Genomic DNA, 19,187 nt, shown 5'->3' on the forward strand with positions numbered 1-19,187 from the left:
ATATCACACTGATTTAAATATATTTAATTGCCTTTTGAATTTTGGATGTAGATAAGTTGTGTTTCAAATTTATTGGCTAGCCAAAACAACAAAGAGAATTAAAAATTTATTAGGCCAATGTTTTTAAATGCTTAATATTTCATATTTTTTAAAAATGTTCTTAAGACTTTGTTAATAAAATATTTTTAAAGTTTCAACCCACAGTTAACGATATTAATAATCAGAGGTGAAATGGCAAGAGTTAAAAATAATAATAATAATTTAGGGGTATTATGACTGAAGCGATAAAAATTTGGGGTCAATGTGTAAATTTCCGGATCCAAATTCCGATATGCTTGGCCCGGTGCCCTTGCCCTCGTCGACGATTGGGGCTCGCCGATCTCCGAGGCCGTGCACGATGCCGGCGCTAGCGACCCCACTGGGGTACGTGCAATCGAGGAGGACGGAGACGTCAGCGAGGAAGCCGTGGCGACAGAAGGCGTGGAAGAGTCTTAAAATCAAGTAGCAGATCGGAGTTTGCCGGAGCGGCGAAACCTTAAAAACGTTCTACTAAGTCTGCGTACCATCCGGATACGACAGTTGATGCTTCCATTCCCCACTGGCTCTACAACTCGTCTCTTCCGGTTGGTTTGAGCTTCCCATATGTGGAAGATCTTCTTCCCCAAGAAAGAAGCCCAATGACACTCAGGTAAATTTAATTTTTCAAGGAAAAAAAAATGTGAAAGAACTATCAGATTAAATCTCAATTCAACTGCAACATTGCACTACTGTGTTTCATCACCTTTGGCAATGATTTTGATCTTCCAAGACAATGTCTGGAATTTATGTTCATTAAACATCATCTTGTGAGTACCTTGATACTCTTCACTTTGTCGATCGGGTAACATTCATTCAAGTTCATGTATATGGGTGTGAATTAAGCTAGATGTAGTGTTAGCACAATATGGTGCCAAAACCATAACATTTTGGCTGGCACAGGATTGGCACAGGACTGGCGCAGAACAGGATGATACTCTAAATCTCGTGCGAGATAATACCGGTTTATTCGGTCAAGAAACACACTTCGACACTTTGGTAAACGTCGACACAATAACTTTTTGGTCGGGAACTAAAATATGGCACGGAATGATACTTCAAATCTCGTAAGAGATAATACCAATTTATTTGGTTGCGGAATGCACTTCAATTCTTGCTGAATACTGGCACAAACCGTTGGCCGGGAACTGAAATCCTGGCACGGAATTACCTAGACAAGAATAGTTCGAATTGATGGCTCCTACTTATTTTTCTCCTTAATCTCGGGTTGGGAAGCCTTAACCTACCTTCATTTCTTATTTTACGCACTTAGTAAACTAAAGGAAATTTTGGTTTCTTTCATTATCTTCATGCCAATTTTGCAAACATATATTATGCCAAGTATTTACTCTCACTGATCAATTTTTCTTCTTTAGCAAGGCGGCTTCGAACTTTTTTTTTAAAAAAAAATCTGTTGGCAGTATCGAAGTTTCATTCATGACTAGCCTTATTGGATTTCGCTTATTGTTTCCTTTAAATGATGTCCAGAAGAGCATCCCAATTTAATTTCTTGGATTTATGTCATGAGAGTAAGCATGTGTCACTTGACATAATTAGAAACAATGTTCTGTAAGTTGCCATGGAACAAACAATTCAATACTTGTCACAATTGGATTTGTTTTGTTTTCAGAATTGTACAAAATAGATAGATATTAAGTTAATGTGGACTCTGTTGAATCGTTGCTTCCAGATGGTCAGTAAAAATTTTTTTAAGTTTGAAAAATTATTGCAGCTCGTCGTCTACAGATTGCTTCTATAATATCAAGAACTGACAACTGGAGAACTCATATTTCTCTTTGATGGTAATTTTTCTTGACTATAATGATCACACTTGTTTCTATTTCATATGAGGGGATGGGTTTATTGTTTAAGGAAAGAGAGAATGCCTTAATTCATTACTCCCATAGTCCCATTATGTTTAAAGGACTTTTCTGTCTGGCTGAATCTTTGATAACCGAGACTTCTTTTCGAGAGTTTTGATTCAGTAAATTCTTCCCTTTAAGAACAGGCTTCCATTTCGAGCTTTTTCCTTATGTCCAAAATAGTATAAGAAGAGGCCAATTCTCAAGCACATCTCACTCGTGCATCTTCTTCACACCAGAAGCAGTACATCCTGTGTGCTCTTATCCTTCGTGTAGGTTAGGTTATCGAATGAAGATGCTATTTGTTTTTGTTTTCAATGTTTTTCTATTAGAGATTTTTTTTTCTATGAGATTGTTTGAATTCATTATGCTATTTTCATATCAAGTTTTCACTTCCTAGTAGATCAATGTTTACTTTGGATAATCTCCTTATTAACCTTCATATGGAAAACTTTAAATTTTTTTTTGCTAGATCAAATGGCTAATGAAGAAGCAAGGAATGAAGTTTTAGAGTCGGTAGAGAACAAACCGGAGGACAGACCGGAGAGAAAGGCGACATTCAAATGCCAATATTGTGATCGCATCTTCACAAGCTCGCAAGCATTGGGTGGCCACCAAAATGGCCATCGAAGGGAACGAGATGCCGCCAAGATAGCTGAACATGAAGCTGAGATCTACGGCATGCATTCCCCACTCCTTCCCATGTTTTCACCCCAAACTTTTCTTCGTGTAACTCCATCATCCACACACGCTATTAGAAGCCATTTCCGTCCATGGATCTACCCTCCTTATTACCCAACACCTCAACATTCTTATCATTTTCCTTCGAGGACCGAGCCACGGTATTCTCTGCCACAATTTTCCTCGGTTTCTCCTTATGACCATCATTTGGCAAGAGAAGAGCAATTGAGGTTTGTAAACTGGCAAAGGAAATATACTGGGAGTTATGCTGGTCCCTCCGGGGCTATGAAAGAATCAAATACCGAACAACTTATGGTGCCATCGCCCCAACTGATGGTGCCATCGCCCCCTGCAAGCTCAAGCCTCACATTCCAGCATGACAATGATGAGTTCAAGGGCGAGATCGACCTTAACCTTCATCTTTGAATGGCCAACTAAAGGTGACTTTTGCTGAAGAACCACGAATTGTTCAACATGAACTCAGGAACATGTTAGTCTCATTTTTTTTAGTGGTTATTTGATCATTGTTATAGATGTTGCGGATTGAAAGAGCTTAAGTTCTATCGTATACGAGTTGCACAACAAGTTACGATGGATCTTAATATTGTAATGTTATTTTTCACTATAATTTTGAGTTAAAATTATTTGTTCTCATACAATATTTACTACTTGATTCATATGGTGCACAATATGATTTTAAATCACACTGCAGGGTAAATATTGCTACCATGGGCAAGAGATTAAATCTTGACAAAGCCGCACATATCATACAGGCTGAAACGGTCAAAAACATATTATTCTAATAAATTACTATACTATGCATCAAAACATTAACACATGTCAAAATAGTATCATTTCAACTACAGATCAGAAGTCCAGTAGGGTTTGATATTTTAAATCTTATGGTGTAATCTTCTTCAAAATATGTGTTTTTTATTAAGATAAAAAAAAATCTTTTTTTTCCTAATCAATTGAAACTAAAGAAATTATTACAAATCTCATACAAGTGAAATACGTTATAATTCTAAAAAAGCCAAAGAATTAAGGGTACCTGTTACTCATTTTATTTCGATTTTTACCAGTCTTAACCATGCATTTTTGTTACCAGTCTTAACCATGTGTTTTTGTGGTAAACCCGACTGAATCTTCCTCCTGATCCCGGTTTAAACCGTCATGTCTGGTCCGGTCCAGTCCCAGTTTGCAAGCACTTCGAATCGAAGCCTCTTCAGGAGGATTGCTACAATGATTTTGCCTAATATCTTTTATGATCGATGGGAATAGAATCTTATTTAGAGTTTCTTATTCCCACCGATCACCAATCCTGAAGATATAGTAGGGAAAATATAAAAGAACATTCCGCCAAAAGGGTTTCCATTGACAGGATTTAACAGGGTCACCAGCAAGTTCATGTAAGTAGATAAACTTTCATTTCCTTGCCTGACAAAAACTCATCTCAAACGATACAGCAACATAGGGAAGATCCAAAGAACGAAACGCTGGATGACCAAAACAGAAGCAAAATGCCAATCTCCATAGAGGAATATCAAGGGGGCAAGAAAGCAACAGGTCAAGCATGGAAAGCGAACTTACAACTCACAACAAAACTCTGTACAAGATACTTGCTGCATAATGGAAACTTGGTAGACATAACAAAATTCTGTACAGATAACTATGGGGATAATTTCTAATGGGGGCAAGCTACCACCTATTTCCTTGATCATCTGATATCGTTTCCTCGGAAGACACATCACTCTCGATAACTACTAAATTACTTGGTGTGGTAGGTTCACAACTTGCGTTATTCAGCTCTAAGACATCATCACTTGCTCGAGGAACTGTATTGAAAGGTGGTGTGGGTTTTGGAGGAATTGATCCCACATTTGATTGGAAGGAGAATCTACTCTGCAATAAAGAATTTTCCGAATTCTCAGACAACCTAACACCGTTGACATTCTTTCTCGCGGTAATGTTATTCCTCTTCAATATTCCCCTTCCTCGGTAATCTTTGCGCCGAACAGGAGGCTCAATGGCACTAGGAAAAACAGTGAGTCTTTCATCAGCATTAATCATAGGACCAGAGTTTAAGCTTGAAACTCCGCAAGTCACTGGAAAACTGCGCTGTTGAGGGATAGTCAACACTTCTTTGAGCCAATGGGGAAGAGTACTATTTGTAGTACCTGTTTTGGGAGCTTCCGCTTCAATTGTTTTTTTCGGTGAAGTATATGATTCACAATCATACCAGTGGTATTTTGTACTCAAAGCATTCTGATAACCAGTTCCTGGCCTTTGGAGAATCGAACATGTAGGGATGCTTCCTATAAAGGGATTTGTAATGGAATTTCTGAATGTAAGAGAGTTTACAGAAAAGCCTGGTAAATGAGGCAAATTTCTCTTGGTATTGTTCTCACTCTCACCATATACACCACCTAGAGAAAGTTTAGTTTCTGCTCTTAGTGTCGGTAGATCATAGCATGCCATGTCTCTCTCTCTGTAAAATTTATTTGATGCTGTACGCCCCCAACAACTGTCATCCCAGCCCCCACCAAGTCGCACTGAAAGATCTGAAGTTGGTCTTCTTGGCTGATAAGATGCACCATTAAGAAGCTTCAGCTGCTCTTTATCCCATCGCTCAGCCAAGTCTTCTGCGACCTTTGATTCTGAAAAGCATAATTTTGGATCCATTAAGATGGCACTCCAATTATTCAGTCCATGTCTTCTCACACCAATCCAAAGGGAATCTAATTCTTCCTCAGACCATTCGTGAGAAAAACTCTGAACTTTATCTAAGAAAGTGCTCTCTTTCAACACTTGTGAGCCAATCAAATCACTCTCATGCAATAGCTTATCTAGGGATGCAGCACCACCCACCTTATGCCAACTGTATTTAAGAGTGTCTTTGACACTTACTGGCGCCATCGTGCTCCGTAGATCATTCATAGAAACTTCATGTGCTTCAGAATCCAAAGGATGAGAAAGATCAAGGAAATCTGTATATTTAGGGTTGTTTGATGTCCTTTCATTCTGTTGCTTTTCATATATTGAGAAATTGGACCTAATCTGGAGTGTATCCTGTAATCTGGATATCTGATTCTTGCATTCTTTTGGCATATCCTGCAGTGAAGTAATATGAATGAGGGGAGAAATGGTATACAACATTCATAGCATTGTTGATTTTTTCCTTGTCAATTTATATGAGAAATATGAAACATAAGAACATTTACATATGGCAGATATGGTTGAAAAGTCAATAAATGTTACGTGTTCCTAGGCTTAACTTCACCTTGTGGAGTTGAATCTTTGTGGATATATCAATAGGGTTCACAGAGGAAGCTCTTCCATTCGATACAACTCTGCAATTTCTGCTGTTTTTCTCCATCTGATTGGATGAGCCAATTCCTCCTTTAGCCTCCAATTCATTGTCAAGCATTTTCAGCCACTTTAAAGGTTTAGCTTTGTCATTAGCTTCCTCATCGACAATTACAAGCTCAATATTCTGAGATGAATTTTGTGACTCCAGCAAGTTTTCAGCCATAAAAACAGTAGGATTTATCCCTGGCTTTGAGTTGATAGAAACAGGCATGGGAGCAAAGAGCTTTGTTCCACTCACCATCCCTATCTCCTCTAACACTAATTCAGTTCCCTTGTTGTTTGTCATGGATGTAACATTGTTGGATATTCCTGAATGCTTGTTTTTGTGCAGTAATATAGGTTCTTCTGTTGCATCACTTGCTGAACTATCAAAGTTAACAGATTGAAGATTAAGATCATGTGAAGGTAGGGAAGGCACGGGATCTTGAGACATGATATGGGGTCGCTGAAAACATAGTTCTTTTTGTTCATCTGCTGCATCACTAATAAACACAAATGCATTTCAGTTTAAAGAACTGAAACTATAAAGACAACAACAAGAACAGAAAAATTACCCTTCTCCAACATGTTTAAGTTCAGCACCATTAGCTTCAACATCCTGACCTTTCCTGATATCATGTGCCTATCCAGCATGTCAGGAGGATTTAGTAACATGATACATTTTTCTAAAGATTAGGAAGATCAAATACACACCAAGAAATAGCTCTTATCATTTTGATTAGTTACTTTTTCCTGAGAAATCCTTTAAAATTGATCAATTGTCATGCAGTTTCAGATTAACTCCAACAAGAATGCAGATCAACAAAATGAATAATTGCTGTCAGTTCCACAAAAGCAACTAGATAATGTTGACATAGTTTTGAATTGGAAACCACCAGCTCTAGACAATTGAAACTAAGAAATATTCCTTGTATGAAAAGATAAAGCAGTATATAGGTGGCATGGCATCAGGAAAAGTAACAAATGTAAAGTCTGCAAATGTTCTACAAATAGACAAGTAGTATCAGTCTACATAGTTCATATTACCAAATGATGGTCATAGAAGCTTCAGAAGAGCAAGACTTAAGTTTTATATATTCTCCAACATTTTCGTTCCTAGGGTAATTTTCACTTTTTCCTAGACTTAAGACTTTCTAGATTCCCCATCTAGAAATCCAATACTAAAAAATTCCACAATCTCCATCAAAAAAATGTAGACCTAAGAATTTGAATAACTTGACCCTACGAGGGGCAGAGATAACAATCGACTCCATAAGACATGTAAAAATTTTATTAAATAGCAACTGATGTGGACACCAAGATTCATAATAATGTTGGCTACCATTCCTGGTTGAAGAAGCATAACTGGCAATGCTTTATTTAAGGTTGTCGAATAGAGTATCAGCAATATGCAAGTAAATGGTACCTTTTTCTTTATGGTAGTATGCAACTTTAAAAACAAGAGTTGATATGCTCAAAAAAACAAACAAGAACACACAATCAACCCACCCTCACACATACAAAGAAGGGAAAAGAAGATCAAAGTGTTTAAAAAATGGCCTGTCTGTGTATGCAGGAGGTGTGTTTTATTGTTTCTGATATTCCTCGTTTTTTTTTTGTCTCTCCTTCTTTCTGCAGTTTAGCTTATGGGTATTGAAAGAAATAAACAACAGAAAGCATATAATATAACAACATTAGATAAAGATAAAATCCATCTTTTCCCCCATAAAAAAGGAAACTTGGGAAGCGAAAAATGAAATGAAATAAAGAAGGTTAAAGAATACCCACATTCTGTTGAACCTCACGGAGTTGACTAGGCCCACTTACTTCGGATATTACTGTTGAGTCAGCACATCTACAGCCTTGTCCTAATTCATGGCTCTGTGTACAAGCTTGACTCTGTTTGCCCTCATCCATTGAATACCTTGTGATCGATTCATCACCTACATTTTGTTTCTTTTTGACTCTTCTATGAAATGTAATCAAGCGAGTCTTGGTATTCTCTTTTGGGCAGTGATCATTCAGAACTATGCCACATTTTTTATCCGAACTGACTACCAAGGCAACACTCTCTGAAAATCTGGAATTAGGATCTGTTTCGGTCCAACTATTTAGATCTATAGAAGTTGATCTACCTACACTCTCCAAATTTGATGATAAAAACCGTGAAGCTTCTTCAACAACCTTTCCTGTTGATCCAAAATCTGCACCTATTTTATCTGTAATGCTGTTTATTCTCTTGATAGTTGGATCCATTAGGGAAGCACTTCCTTCAGTAAATTTCTCTTCAGGTGATCTTGAATGCAACACTACTTTCTGGTCATCCAGCTTCACTGAACTCATTACAGGTTCCTCAACAATTTCATTTTCTATTATTTTGCCCGATTGGGGCAGTAAAAGTACCTCAGTATTGCATTTTTCAGTACAAGCAGAGCATAGACAACTGTCTTCAGAAACATACTAAATGTGAAAAAGGAGAAATATTAGGCCAACATGTACATGCGGAAAATATGAAGGAGAAAATATGCACTGGTAGTCATAAACCTCAGAAGAAGAGTCAATGCACCGAAGATGGTAGCTTCGAGAGCATCTATGGCATGTGAGCAGGTTTTCATTAACATCGACATTACCACACCTAAAGCAATGCTGCAGCAAGCAAATGAAAGCATAATAATTAAATAGATAATAGATGTTTGTTGGTGTAAAACCAAGCAGAGCAAGATCAATATAAAAAAGGATAGTGGAAATATGGTGATCTATCCTTTGATTGGGAATTTTCTTTGAATAAGGGTGAACTTCTTATCAGGTCAAGAATACCTTTATAGCTCAAAATGTAAGCAGAGTTAAAAAACCAGGCATACATATATAATTGACTAAAATAGAAATACTTCCAGGAGAGTACCATATACAAAAAAAAAAAGATTGGATATGAGTCTACTAGACTACTACCATAATGGTGGTGAGGAGTGTTAAAATATGAAAAATAAACAATATATCAATTACAGATGTTTTGATGTTTTCAATAAGTTCCTGAACCCTAGCATTAGGTTAAATGCTGAAAATAGTTAAAGAAACACAACTTAGCCATATTGCATTAGAACTAATAGTGCATGCATACAAAGAGGCACCCCAATGGAAACAAGTCTTATTTACGTTGTAGAATATTTCTTTCTCCTTTCAAACATCAATAAATCTCGTCAAACAGCCGAGTGCCATCTTTCCCTAGGTTTTAGTGGTTCATCTTGGCACATCCAAAATCCATTGGTGCATATTGAGAGAATGTCAAGCGAGATATGAGCCTCCTAAGATGTGTCAAGATTCAAGATCATGCCTTAGCAACCACTGCACAGTAACTCAATCATCCCCAAGGACTATAAAGCTGCTTATGTGGCTTTAAACCTTTCCAGCAAAATGTTTTTGTCCATGGTCTTATAAGACAAGGTTATAATGAGGCCAAAAAGGTTAACACTTAATTCTTTCAATGAATAAGTTTTAGTTTGTGATTACTCTATTCTCTTTAGAAAATAATTGACAAAGGCACACAAATCCAAAAAAACCACAACCTATAGCACCTCAAGGATCACAATGAGAAGACTCACGTGAGAAGCATGTTAAAGAATTCAGTAGCTTAATATGTTAGTTCGGGTTAGAGTGCACAAGTTGTATAGTTTTGTCACATCAGAAATGTTTGATAATGCTAACAAATCTAGTAATCAAGCAAACTATCTTCAAAACAAAAGGAAACAGTCAAATTACTAGATGCTGAAAGCAAAAACAAAAGAAATAACATTGTGGATGTGGAAATGTATGCTAATAGGCTAACTCTTATTCCTTCAAAATTAGATATAGAGATAGTTAGAACACTTTCGTGTGCCAACAATGCTTCAAAATCGGGAAAATCAATGAGAGTTATATTAGCATTAGTCCGCGGAAGAGTATGACAAACTATTTGAGGTTATTTAAGTTTCACAAAATCGTGTGCTAAAATAAATAAATCCAGAGGTACAATACCTTGAAGAAAAAAATGACTAATAACAGACTTTAACTATCCTAATTTCCTTGTACTTATCACTATTATCTTTTGCTGATGTAGAATATCAGATTTTTCTATTTAAGAAATTGAAATTACCTCTCCCTCAGTCTTGACTGAGGAACCAGCTTTGAGAATAACAGGCTTTGCATTCGCTGAAAGACGCTTCCTCTTGTATGTGATAAGAACCTTGTTAGTTATCATTTTGCACAAAGTGATCAATGCCCTTATGACAGTCAAACCATTGTCCCCTACATCACACAAAAAATCATACATCATAATTTAATCTCAGCATAAACCATAGCTAGAAGCAATGCGTGAACACCTATAATTACGAAATATGTTAGGCATAGCATTCTGCAAAATGAGCAAGTAATACAAACCTAGCAAGCACAAATTCCAACTCTTCCAGGTTCGTTGTTCAATACCAACAATGACGACATCCTAACCTAAACAACAAAACAGCCACAATATATCTTACTAAACAAGCACGCTTAAGTAATGGGGAAACGACACAATGCAAGAACATTATTTTCCCAAGTAAATCAAATCCAAGCTCTCTACAGTGTTTATCCTTACCAAATAATCAAATTGCTTCCGCTTCAGACACTCTTCCCAAACACTACTAGTTCATGGAGATAAGAAAAAGGAAAACCATCGAATCGATATTCAATATGCGATCATTCATCCCACTCATTATTGAGTGGGAAAAAGGGGGGCAAAAACTTCTAATCTGCAAAAATAAAGAGAAATTACCCCAGTGACGATCGCCAGGTGAGATCGATCGCGGGAGCAGGAAGGAATTTGGGGCGAAATTGGACGGATTCGTGAAGGGGGGAAGAATTGAGAAAAGATGGGAAGAAACGCTTTCTTGCGTTGCGCTGGCTGGCCCTGGAGTATTTGCCTCTCTTCCTTGCTTTTACTTGCTTTCTATGGTAGGAAGAAATGAATTGACGTTAATGCCCTCAATCCGTGTGGTGCCGTGCCTATTCGTGCAAGGGTATTTGAGTCATTGTGTGGCTTTGCCTGCCACGGTTGGCGGCTCCCGAGGCGATGCTGGCCAGAACCTGGGCCACCGGCGGTGACCTGACTCGGCACGCTCCAGATCACGTGCATTTGGAATACATATGGTTTGGTTTTTTTTAGCAAGTTGTAAAAAAACATGGCTTAAATTAATGTAAGATTGGATATATTTTTTTTATACAATTCCAAAAAAATAAATTCAAATTTTTTATAAATTTGATGATCATTATCCAATTTGGCTCGTATTTCTTATTTGTTTTGTTCTCAAAATTATTTTAATTATAATAATTTTAATCAAAATTATCTCAAATATTTGATTTTTTTCTGGGGCAAAAATTAAAACATCATCTTTGTTATTTAAAATCATGAACGTCTCTCTTCTATTTTTTTTTTATTAAAAGGACGTTTTAAAAATAACATAGTTACCCTTAGTATAATATTAAATATTATTATCTCCTATAAATAATAGTTATAATTTTATAGTTATTATGGTAGTTATATAAGCTAGATTCACAACTGCTAAAATATAAATATTATTAAATAAGATAAGTTGGTGTAATAACTATAAAATGGTATATGCTACATGTGAATTGTTTATCATTTCAAATTTGTTTGACTGGTTTAATGTATGTATTAAGAGATAATAATACTAAACACAAACACGGTACAATTATATTATTTTACCAATTGAGATATTCTTTTGATAAAAAAAAATTAATAATTTTTTACTAAACCGTATAGATAAGTTTGTTTATTACCTAAATCAAGTAGGTGACTTTGGTAATTACCAAATCACATATGTGATGCCATTTTACCTCTCGTCCTTGTCGAGTACGTGTCTAAAACCACTCTCTTTTTTTTCTCTAGTGAATTAAAAATCTTTCTTTTTCATTCTCTTTCATGTTTGCTCTCTAAAAGGAAAAATTAACATGTAATCCCTAATAACAATAAAATTTTACATGTAATCTCGATTGATAAAAAATTTTATTTTTACTCTCCAGTTAAATATAATAGATACTAATTTACTTAATTACTCCTGATATTTTTAGGTATAAAAAGTTCAGAAATAAGTATAATTTTTCTTAAGTTCAGCACAATAAGTTAGAATCTAGTATATTTTCTATCAAATTGAGCACGACTCTTTTTCTACCTGAATTGGATAGAAAATACACTAGATTTTCTTTAAATATAGCTCGGATGGAAAATATACTAAATTTTTTTAAATGATGTTGAATTTAGGAGAAAGTATATTAAGTAGAAAAAAGTCATGCTCAATTTGATAAAAAAATATACTCAATTCTAATTTAAAGTGTTGAATTTAATAGAAATTATACACATTTTTATACTTTTTATACTTAAAAAATATGAGTGGTAATTTTGATAAAAAATATACTCGATTCTAGTTTAAAGTGCTGAATTTAAGAATAATTATACTCATTTTTAGATTTTTTTTTTTATACCTAAAAAATCTAAGGGGTAATTAGAAAGTCGTGCTCAATTTGATAGAAAATATAATCGATTCTAGTTTAAAGTGCTTAATTTAACAGAAATTATATCCATTTTTAGACTTTTTGCACCTAAAAAATAAGGAGCAATTTTGATAGAAAATATACTCGATTCTAATTTAAAGTACTGAATTTAAGAGTAATTATACTCATTTTTAAACTTTTTGAATCTAAAAAATCTAAGGGGCAATTAGGTAATGATATTTACATGAGGGAGTTAAAGCAAATAAAATTTTGTATGCAGGGAGTGGAAACAAAAATTTTTAGACATGGAGATTATATGCAAAGTTAATATTGTGATTAGGATTTTTTTTTCTCTAATTTACTGTCTCTAAAACCACTCTTTGCTTTTTTCTCGTGAATTAAAACTCTCTTTTTTCTTCTCTTTCATGATTGCTCAACCTCATTCTCCCTCATCTTTCTGTCTTTGATTTCTTCGCTCTGGTCGATTTCCTCAATCCTCATGCAGAGCTTGGGTAGTAGACTGTATAAGCTCTGATACTAATTGTTGGCGCTGGGAGTTCCGTTCTGTGTAAATCCCCTGTATAAAAATTTGTACGAGCACATAACCTTTCCTAGCAACCCACATGCTTGATCAAACATGTGTTTTATCAATCAAGCAAGTTCTTGATTGATCAAAGTACACCTTGATCGAAGCACAAGATTGCTGGCCTCTTGTGTTGGTGTTCAAGATCCATACAAAAAAAAAAATTACGTTGCAGAATAAGAATTAGTTGTACCTTTCCTCGTATGCTAAGACCTCTTGATCTTTTGCTGTATTCCTCTCCTCCTCTTGGACGTCATGTGGGCGACGATCTACCAAGACAAAACCACCCGACTCCTTCTTGTTTCCAAACTTTCGGCCACCAAGAGATGCTAGAATAGGATGCCTCCTTCTCTTCTTCTTCTCCTCCAAGCAACCACCCACAAAGTAAACTCTTCTCCAAAGAGGCACCAACCCTAATGAAGAGGAAGGGAAAGATGTCGCTGGCCCTATGGAAAGAAGCAAGGGGAAAATAAGAGAGGAGGGGTGCCGACCACAACAGAATAGAAGAGGAATCTTAGGTTAGTTTTTTGGCATCACTCTCTCTTCTTTTATAATCTTTGCTGGCGGCTAAAAAGGAAAGATTTTAACAAAATTCTATTTTAAATAAAATTTCCCTTTTATTCCTATTATGGATGGTTATAAAAAGGAAAGATTTTAACAAAATTAAAATCTCTCTTTTAAACCATTGTAAATAGCTATAAAAGGAAAAAAAATTAATAAAATTCTATTTTAAATAAAATCTCCCTTTTATTCCTATTGTGGCCAGCCCCTTGCTTGGGCACCAAGCAAGGCTTGGCCGACCCTTATCTTGGGTACCAAGCAAGGCTTGGTCGACCTTATGCTTGAGCAACAAGCAAGGCTTGATCGCCCCCTTGCTTGGGTAAGAAGCAGGGCTTGGGTGGATGTGAGGCTTTATATATATAGAGGCTACAACAGGGACCGAGAGGAGGAATTGATTTTGGCCTCCTGATGGACTTGAGCTTCCTGTGTTCGACCCGAACACTCAACTCAAGTTCATCAATAATAATTCATACCACTAAAGGGTCATTATTGAACTACCGCACCAATCCTATATTACAATATGGGCTCCTACTTATCATGAGTGTGTTAATCTCCCTGTGTTTAAGATATCGTATGCTCGTTAATTAAATAAGTTACTGACAACTCATATAATTAACATCTGACTCTAAGAGTAGTACCACTCAACTTTATTATCATGTTGGACTAAATCCACCTACAGGGTTTACATGATAATTCTTATGAGCTCCTCAAGGGGACATCATCAACTTAAATAAATAGGACACAGTTTCCCTTTATAATCAACAACACACCATATAAATGGTACTATCTCCCAACTTATTGGGCCTATTGATTTAACGAATAAATTTCACCCATTGATAAGTTAAAGAAATAAATATTAAGTATATGTGTTTCTTATTATATCAGGATTAAGAGTACGTACATCCATAATAATAGAGGTTCTGTTCTTTTATATAGTCAGTATAAATCGAACAATCTCAAATAGTTCTGCTCAATACACACATAATATACTAGTGTAATTATATAGTCAAGACAAACTAATACTAAATTACACTACAACCATTCCAATGGTTTGCCCCTATCCATCTTGGTTGTGAGCTACTATTTATAATTTATAAGGAACAGATAACATGATCTTCTGTGTGGCACCATAATCATGCTATCTACAATATAAATTAAATGGATAACTGCATTGATATATATATAAATATAAAATGCAGACATTTGACCAAAGTGATTCTCATTTCAAAATATCTCAAAAACAGATGTTCATACAAAAACTAGGCTTATAGTATAAATCCCAATAGTAATCATAGCCTAAATATTCATTTGCTCTGCTCATGTCAACTTGTCAGAGTTCTATGTTTGACATTTCTTCTCATGAAATTCTTGTTTGTTTCTCCTTTGAGAGAGAACTCATGGGTATTCTGATGGATCATGAGCTTCCATCCACGTTTTACAATTCCATTGTCTCTTTTTCCTTCTTCCTCTTCTCTGATGTCATTAGAGTTAGTTGAAACTCTAATTTATGAAAACTTTTAGCAAGCCACAACCTATAAAGCCATATCTAAAAACTAAATTTGTCTTGATTTGGGTTGTATATTGATCTGAGTAAGGATCAATAGGATGCCACATAGATGAAAGGATGAGGAAGTTGCCAAAGTGGTTCCAAAGGCAAGTCCAAGGTCTGACTCCTGACTCTTGGGCTCCTAGGGCTTCCTGACTTTAGAATCTCTCGGGCCTTTGTACCCCAAAGTACCTTGGGTTTCTTGGTTCCCGATCCACTTGGGACTTCTGGCTCTTTATCTTCTCAAAACTCTTGGTTCCCGATCCACTCAAGACTCCCGACTCTTTACATTCTCAAGACTCTTAGCTCCTGATCCACTTGGGTCTCCCGACTCTTTACCTTCTCAGGACTCTTAACTCTCGATCCACTCAAGACTCCGACTCTTTACTTTCTTGCGACTTTTGACCCTTGACTCTCTTGGGACTCCTAGCTCACTAGCCTCTCGAACTTCCCAAATTCTCAATAATACGAGATGAAATATCAAAACAAGAAGAAAGCCGATTAATCTTATTAATTTAGGAAAAAGGCGATGACATGACTAAATCTTGCACTATTTAAGGAATAACCAGTATAAAAATCAGAACAGAAGGAGAGAATCTATTAATCGGATTATTTTAGGAAAACGGTGACGACTTGACTAAATATTACATTATTTAAGGAATTAAATAATGACCACGTAAAAGGAAAAAGAGGAAAAGGTATGTGGTGTCTCTATAAAAGAGGATCTTTCACAACTTCCCAAGTACACAGATACATACACCACTCTACATATCAAAATCCTAATCTTCATATTCCTTCTCTAACTTGAGTGTCATAGTGCTGGGGAACTCCCAGGTCGTCACCCTAACTCTCTTTTTGATTGTCTTTTTTATTTTACGTAGATTTTAGATTACATTGTCTTCTTACTTGTCATTTAGCTATTAGAGATTAAGTTGGTCATCTAGTCAGCTCACTGATGAATCATCAGTCGATGTTCGCAGACATGATCGTATATGTTCAGATTTTTTATCATAAAGTTGATAATTTGATAATGATAGGAACAATGCTTTTTGATCGTTGTAATGATTTATTTGTGCTATATCCTATTGGATTATTATTATGATGATGGTAAAGAGAATGATGGTCGTTATTTGTTGATGTAATATTTAATATATTAACATTTGAAAGTTTGTATCTAAGATAACTTTTTAACTTCTAATCTTTTAACTAAATGTTTTTTTTAACTTACCCCTTACATGTGTATGGATCTCATTGTGTTGTTTTGGTTAGTTCATCAAATTAGTTTAACTTAGTTTTACAAAAGTATGTTATGTATCAAATTTTACAAAACTCGATGGTTGTATTTTAATACTAAATTTGTTTTGTCTATCTAATGCTGATGGGTCTCTAGATTGAAAATGTTTTCCATGATAAACTAAAGGAATTGCATGATGGATTACAAGAATATTAGCCTTTAGACGATTGTGCCTCTACTAAAGTAGATTGTCTTCAACAAATATTATCAAAGTAAATTAGTACATTATTAGTAAATTTCAATGATACATTACCATTATAATTTTGTTACTATTTTAATTTTGTGATACTATAGGCATGAATGCGACTTCTTCGTTATGCAATATATCAAACATTTTTGTATACAATATTAATATGGAATTCACGCAAAAGTATATTCATAAATTTAGAGTGGAGGTTGCAGTATCAATCATTTGGGACAAATTTATAAATTCAAAGTAAAATGAATCATCTACCTTGTTGTTGACTTGTAGTATATTTGCATTTCTTGTATATCAAACGATGTAGTACGTTTGTTTGTTGTAAATTGATACTTCATCTACTTATTTGCTATGAAAATTTTTTAGTCAAGATTTTTGTTATTACTGATTGTTATTGTATTGTGTTGTTCTGGTATTAGATTGTTTAAAATTGGTGTTTTGTTCTTGTAATGAATTCTTATTGGATTGTGTAAAATTATTGTATTGTTCTTGTATTGGATTGTTATTGCATTGTTTAAAATTATTGTGTTGTTATAAATTATTCTTGTATTGGATTATTATTTACTTGTGTAAAATTGTTGTGTTGTTCTTGTATTGGATTGTTATTGAATTGTTTAAAATTGTTGTGTTGTTCTAAATTGTTCTCGTATTGGATTGTGCAAAATTATTGTTATTGGGACACTTAGAAGCTAGGGGTGAATGGCTCATCTCCCTTCGTCAATGATGATTTGCAGCGAAAAATACGAAGCGAACTCCTCCAATGCTAACACAAATAATTACTTTATATCCACCTTAAGATGAAGTGACTAATCTAAGGATCCATACACGAGCACACTCTCTACTATCAAAAACACTCATTCTCGGAACAATCCAAAGGTGGAGAAACCGTGTACAACTCAAGAACAAGAATACAACTCTAAATAAGAAGTAAATGTAAAAATACAAATGGAAAACCTTCCTGCTTGATTTCTTGTTGCTTGAAGATGCCACTTGTAAGCTTGGAAATATAGTAGCACTTTAACCCTAAGTTTGCAAGAACCAACGTGAAGAATCGTAAGCCAAGTGAGTTGTTGTGGAGAAGCAATGTCGTGTTTGAAGTCCCCAGTGACTTTATCTCTGTGCTTTTAGGGTTCTCAATCAATTGGGCATGCTCCCAATCGATTCTCATGTCAGATCCACGCAATCCCATCCGTCCAAAGCTCGCAACTTAAGCAACAATCATCTCCTAATTGATTGGATGATCTATTGGGGGCATCTAGATCGATCGGCTGATCGAACCAAAATCCTTCTGTACTATCACAGAAGACCCCAGAATCGATTGACTAATCGATTCTGGCTTCCTCACGTCATTACAAGAAATCTGAGTCCAATAGATCGCCTGATCGATTGGCGTGTCCCAATCAATCAGCTGATTGCCAATCGATCAACTGATCGATTGCCCAACCCTATCTCACCAAACACTAGTTTAGTAATTCCTTACCCAACATTCGGTTAATCTTGACATGCTAGGACTTCCTCGTGCCTAGCATCTGGTCAACCTTGACCTACTAGGACTTCGTCACCCAGTGTTCGATCAATCATTTGACCCACTTAGGCTTTTCTCCCTGTGCCAAGTGTCTGGTCAACCTTGATCCACTTAGACTTCTAAACACCAGGTGTCCAGTTAACCTTGACCCACCTGGATTTCTACATGCTTGGCTTCACTCACCAAGACTTCCTTACTGCCTAACTTCACTCACTAGGACTTTCACTTGGCTTCACTCACCAGGATTTCCATCTGCCTAGCTTCACTCACTAGAGCTTTCACCTAGCTTTACTCATAAGGATTTCCATCTACCTAGCTTCACTCACCAGGATTTTTCAACTGTGTAGCTTTACTCACCAAGACTTTTACCACTGCTTAGCTTCACTCACTAGGTCTTGCCAACTGCTTAGCTTCACTCACTAGGTCTTTCCAACTGCCTGGCTTCACTTACCGAGACTTTCCAATCTGCTTAGCTTCACTCACCAGAACTTTCACACCAAGTGTTTGGTTAATACTGACCTACTTAGATTTTCTTTTTCTTCCAACCTTTCCATTAGTCTTTGTTGGTTAGTCCTAGGAAAATCATACCGGTTCCACTGTACAAAAATTTTGTACAAGTGTCGAACCTTTCCTTAAATAACCTATTGTGTTCTTTAGAAGTTAAATTAGGAATCGCAGACGGAACTTAACATCATTGATTCCAAATTTAACTTATCTGTTCTTAATGGTTTAGATTTGAATCGCAAGTGGAACTTAACAATATTGATTCAAATCCACCTATGTTATTAATTCCATTAAATATTAATTTTCAAAATTGGCTTCCAGGACTGCATGACGAGGCACATGACCTTCTTGGATACGAGAGCAACCACCACCGCCTAGACAAAGCCTTTTAAGGAAAGCTAATATTTAATTTCCTTAAATAACTCTAGGTTAACAAAAAAAAAACAATCAAATCACAAATTCGAAAAATAAAAGAAAAGAAACACAA

The 19,187-nt window shown here is 35.7% G+C and overlaps 2 protein-coding genes across 3 annotated transcripts; one reads left to right on the forward strand and one right to left on the reverse strand.

Annotated features, from left to right (window-relative positions):
* The first annotated feature begins 300 nt into the window (after positions 1-300).
* Positions 301-3,217, forward strand: LOC121971769 (zinc finger protein JAGGED-like). 2 transcript variants are annotated; one of them, XM_042523201.1, is made up of 3 exons: positions 301-688; positions 1,808-1,877; positions 2,410-3,217. In XM_042523201.1, exon 3 carries the CDS (start codon positions 2,415-2,417, stop codon positions 3,042-3,044), a length of 630 nt encoding a protein of 209 aa, XP_042379135.1. In that variant the 5' UTR covers positions 301-688; positions 1,808-1,877; positions 2,410-2,414; the 3' UTR covers positions 3,045-3,217. The 2 variants fall into 2 exon arrangements, with proteins under 2 accessions (XP_042379135.1, XP_042379134.1); XM_042523200.1 differs by lacking the exon at positions 1,808-1,877 and having other exon boundaries at positions 2,410-3,216.
* Positions 3,218-4,192: 975 nt separating this feature from the next.
* Positions 4,193-10,887, reverse strand: LOC121971770. Its single transcript, XM_042523202.1, has 7 exons — positions 10,753-10,887; positions 10,096-10,247; positions 8,511-8,612; positions 7,755-8,426; positions 6,542-6,609; positions 5,899-6,469; positions 4,193-5,729 (listed from the first exon to the last, which is right to left on the reverse strand). The coding sequence occupies exons 2-7, from the start codon at positions 10,198-10,200 to the stop codon at positions 4,317-4,319; spliced, it is 2,931 nt and encodes a 976-aa protein (XP_042379136.1). The 5' UTR covers positions 10,201-10,247; positions 10,753-10,887; the 3' UTR covers positions 4,193-4,316.
* Between the last annotated feature and the right edge of the window lie 8,300 nt (positions 10,888-19,187).

This window comes from Zingiber officinale, chromosome 4A (assembly GCF_018446385.1).
Source record: "Zingiber officinale cultivar Zhangliang chromosome 4A, Zo_v1.1, whole genome shotgun sequence".
In the NCBI taxonomy this organism is placed as follows: domain Eukaryota; kingdom Viridiplantae; phylum Streptophyta; class Magnoliopsida; order Zingiberales; family Zingiberaceae; genus Zingiber; species Zingiber officinale.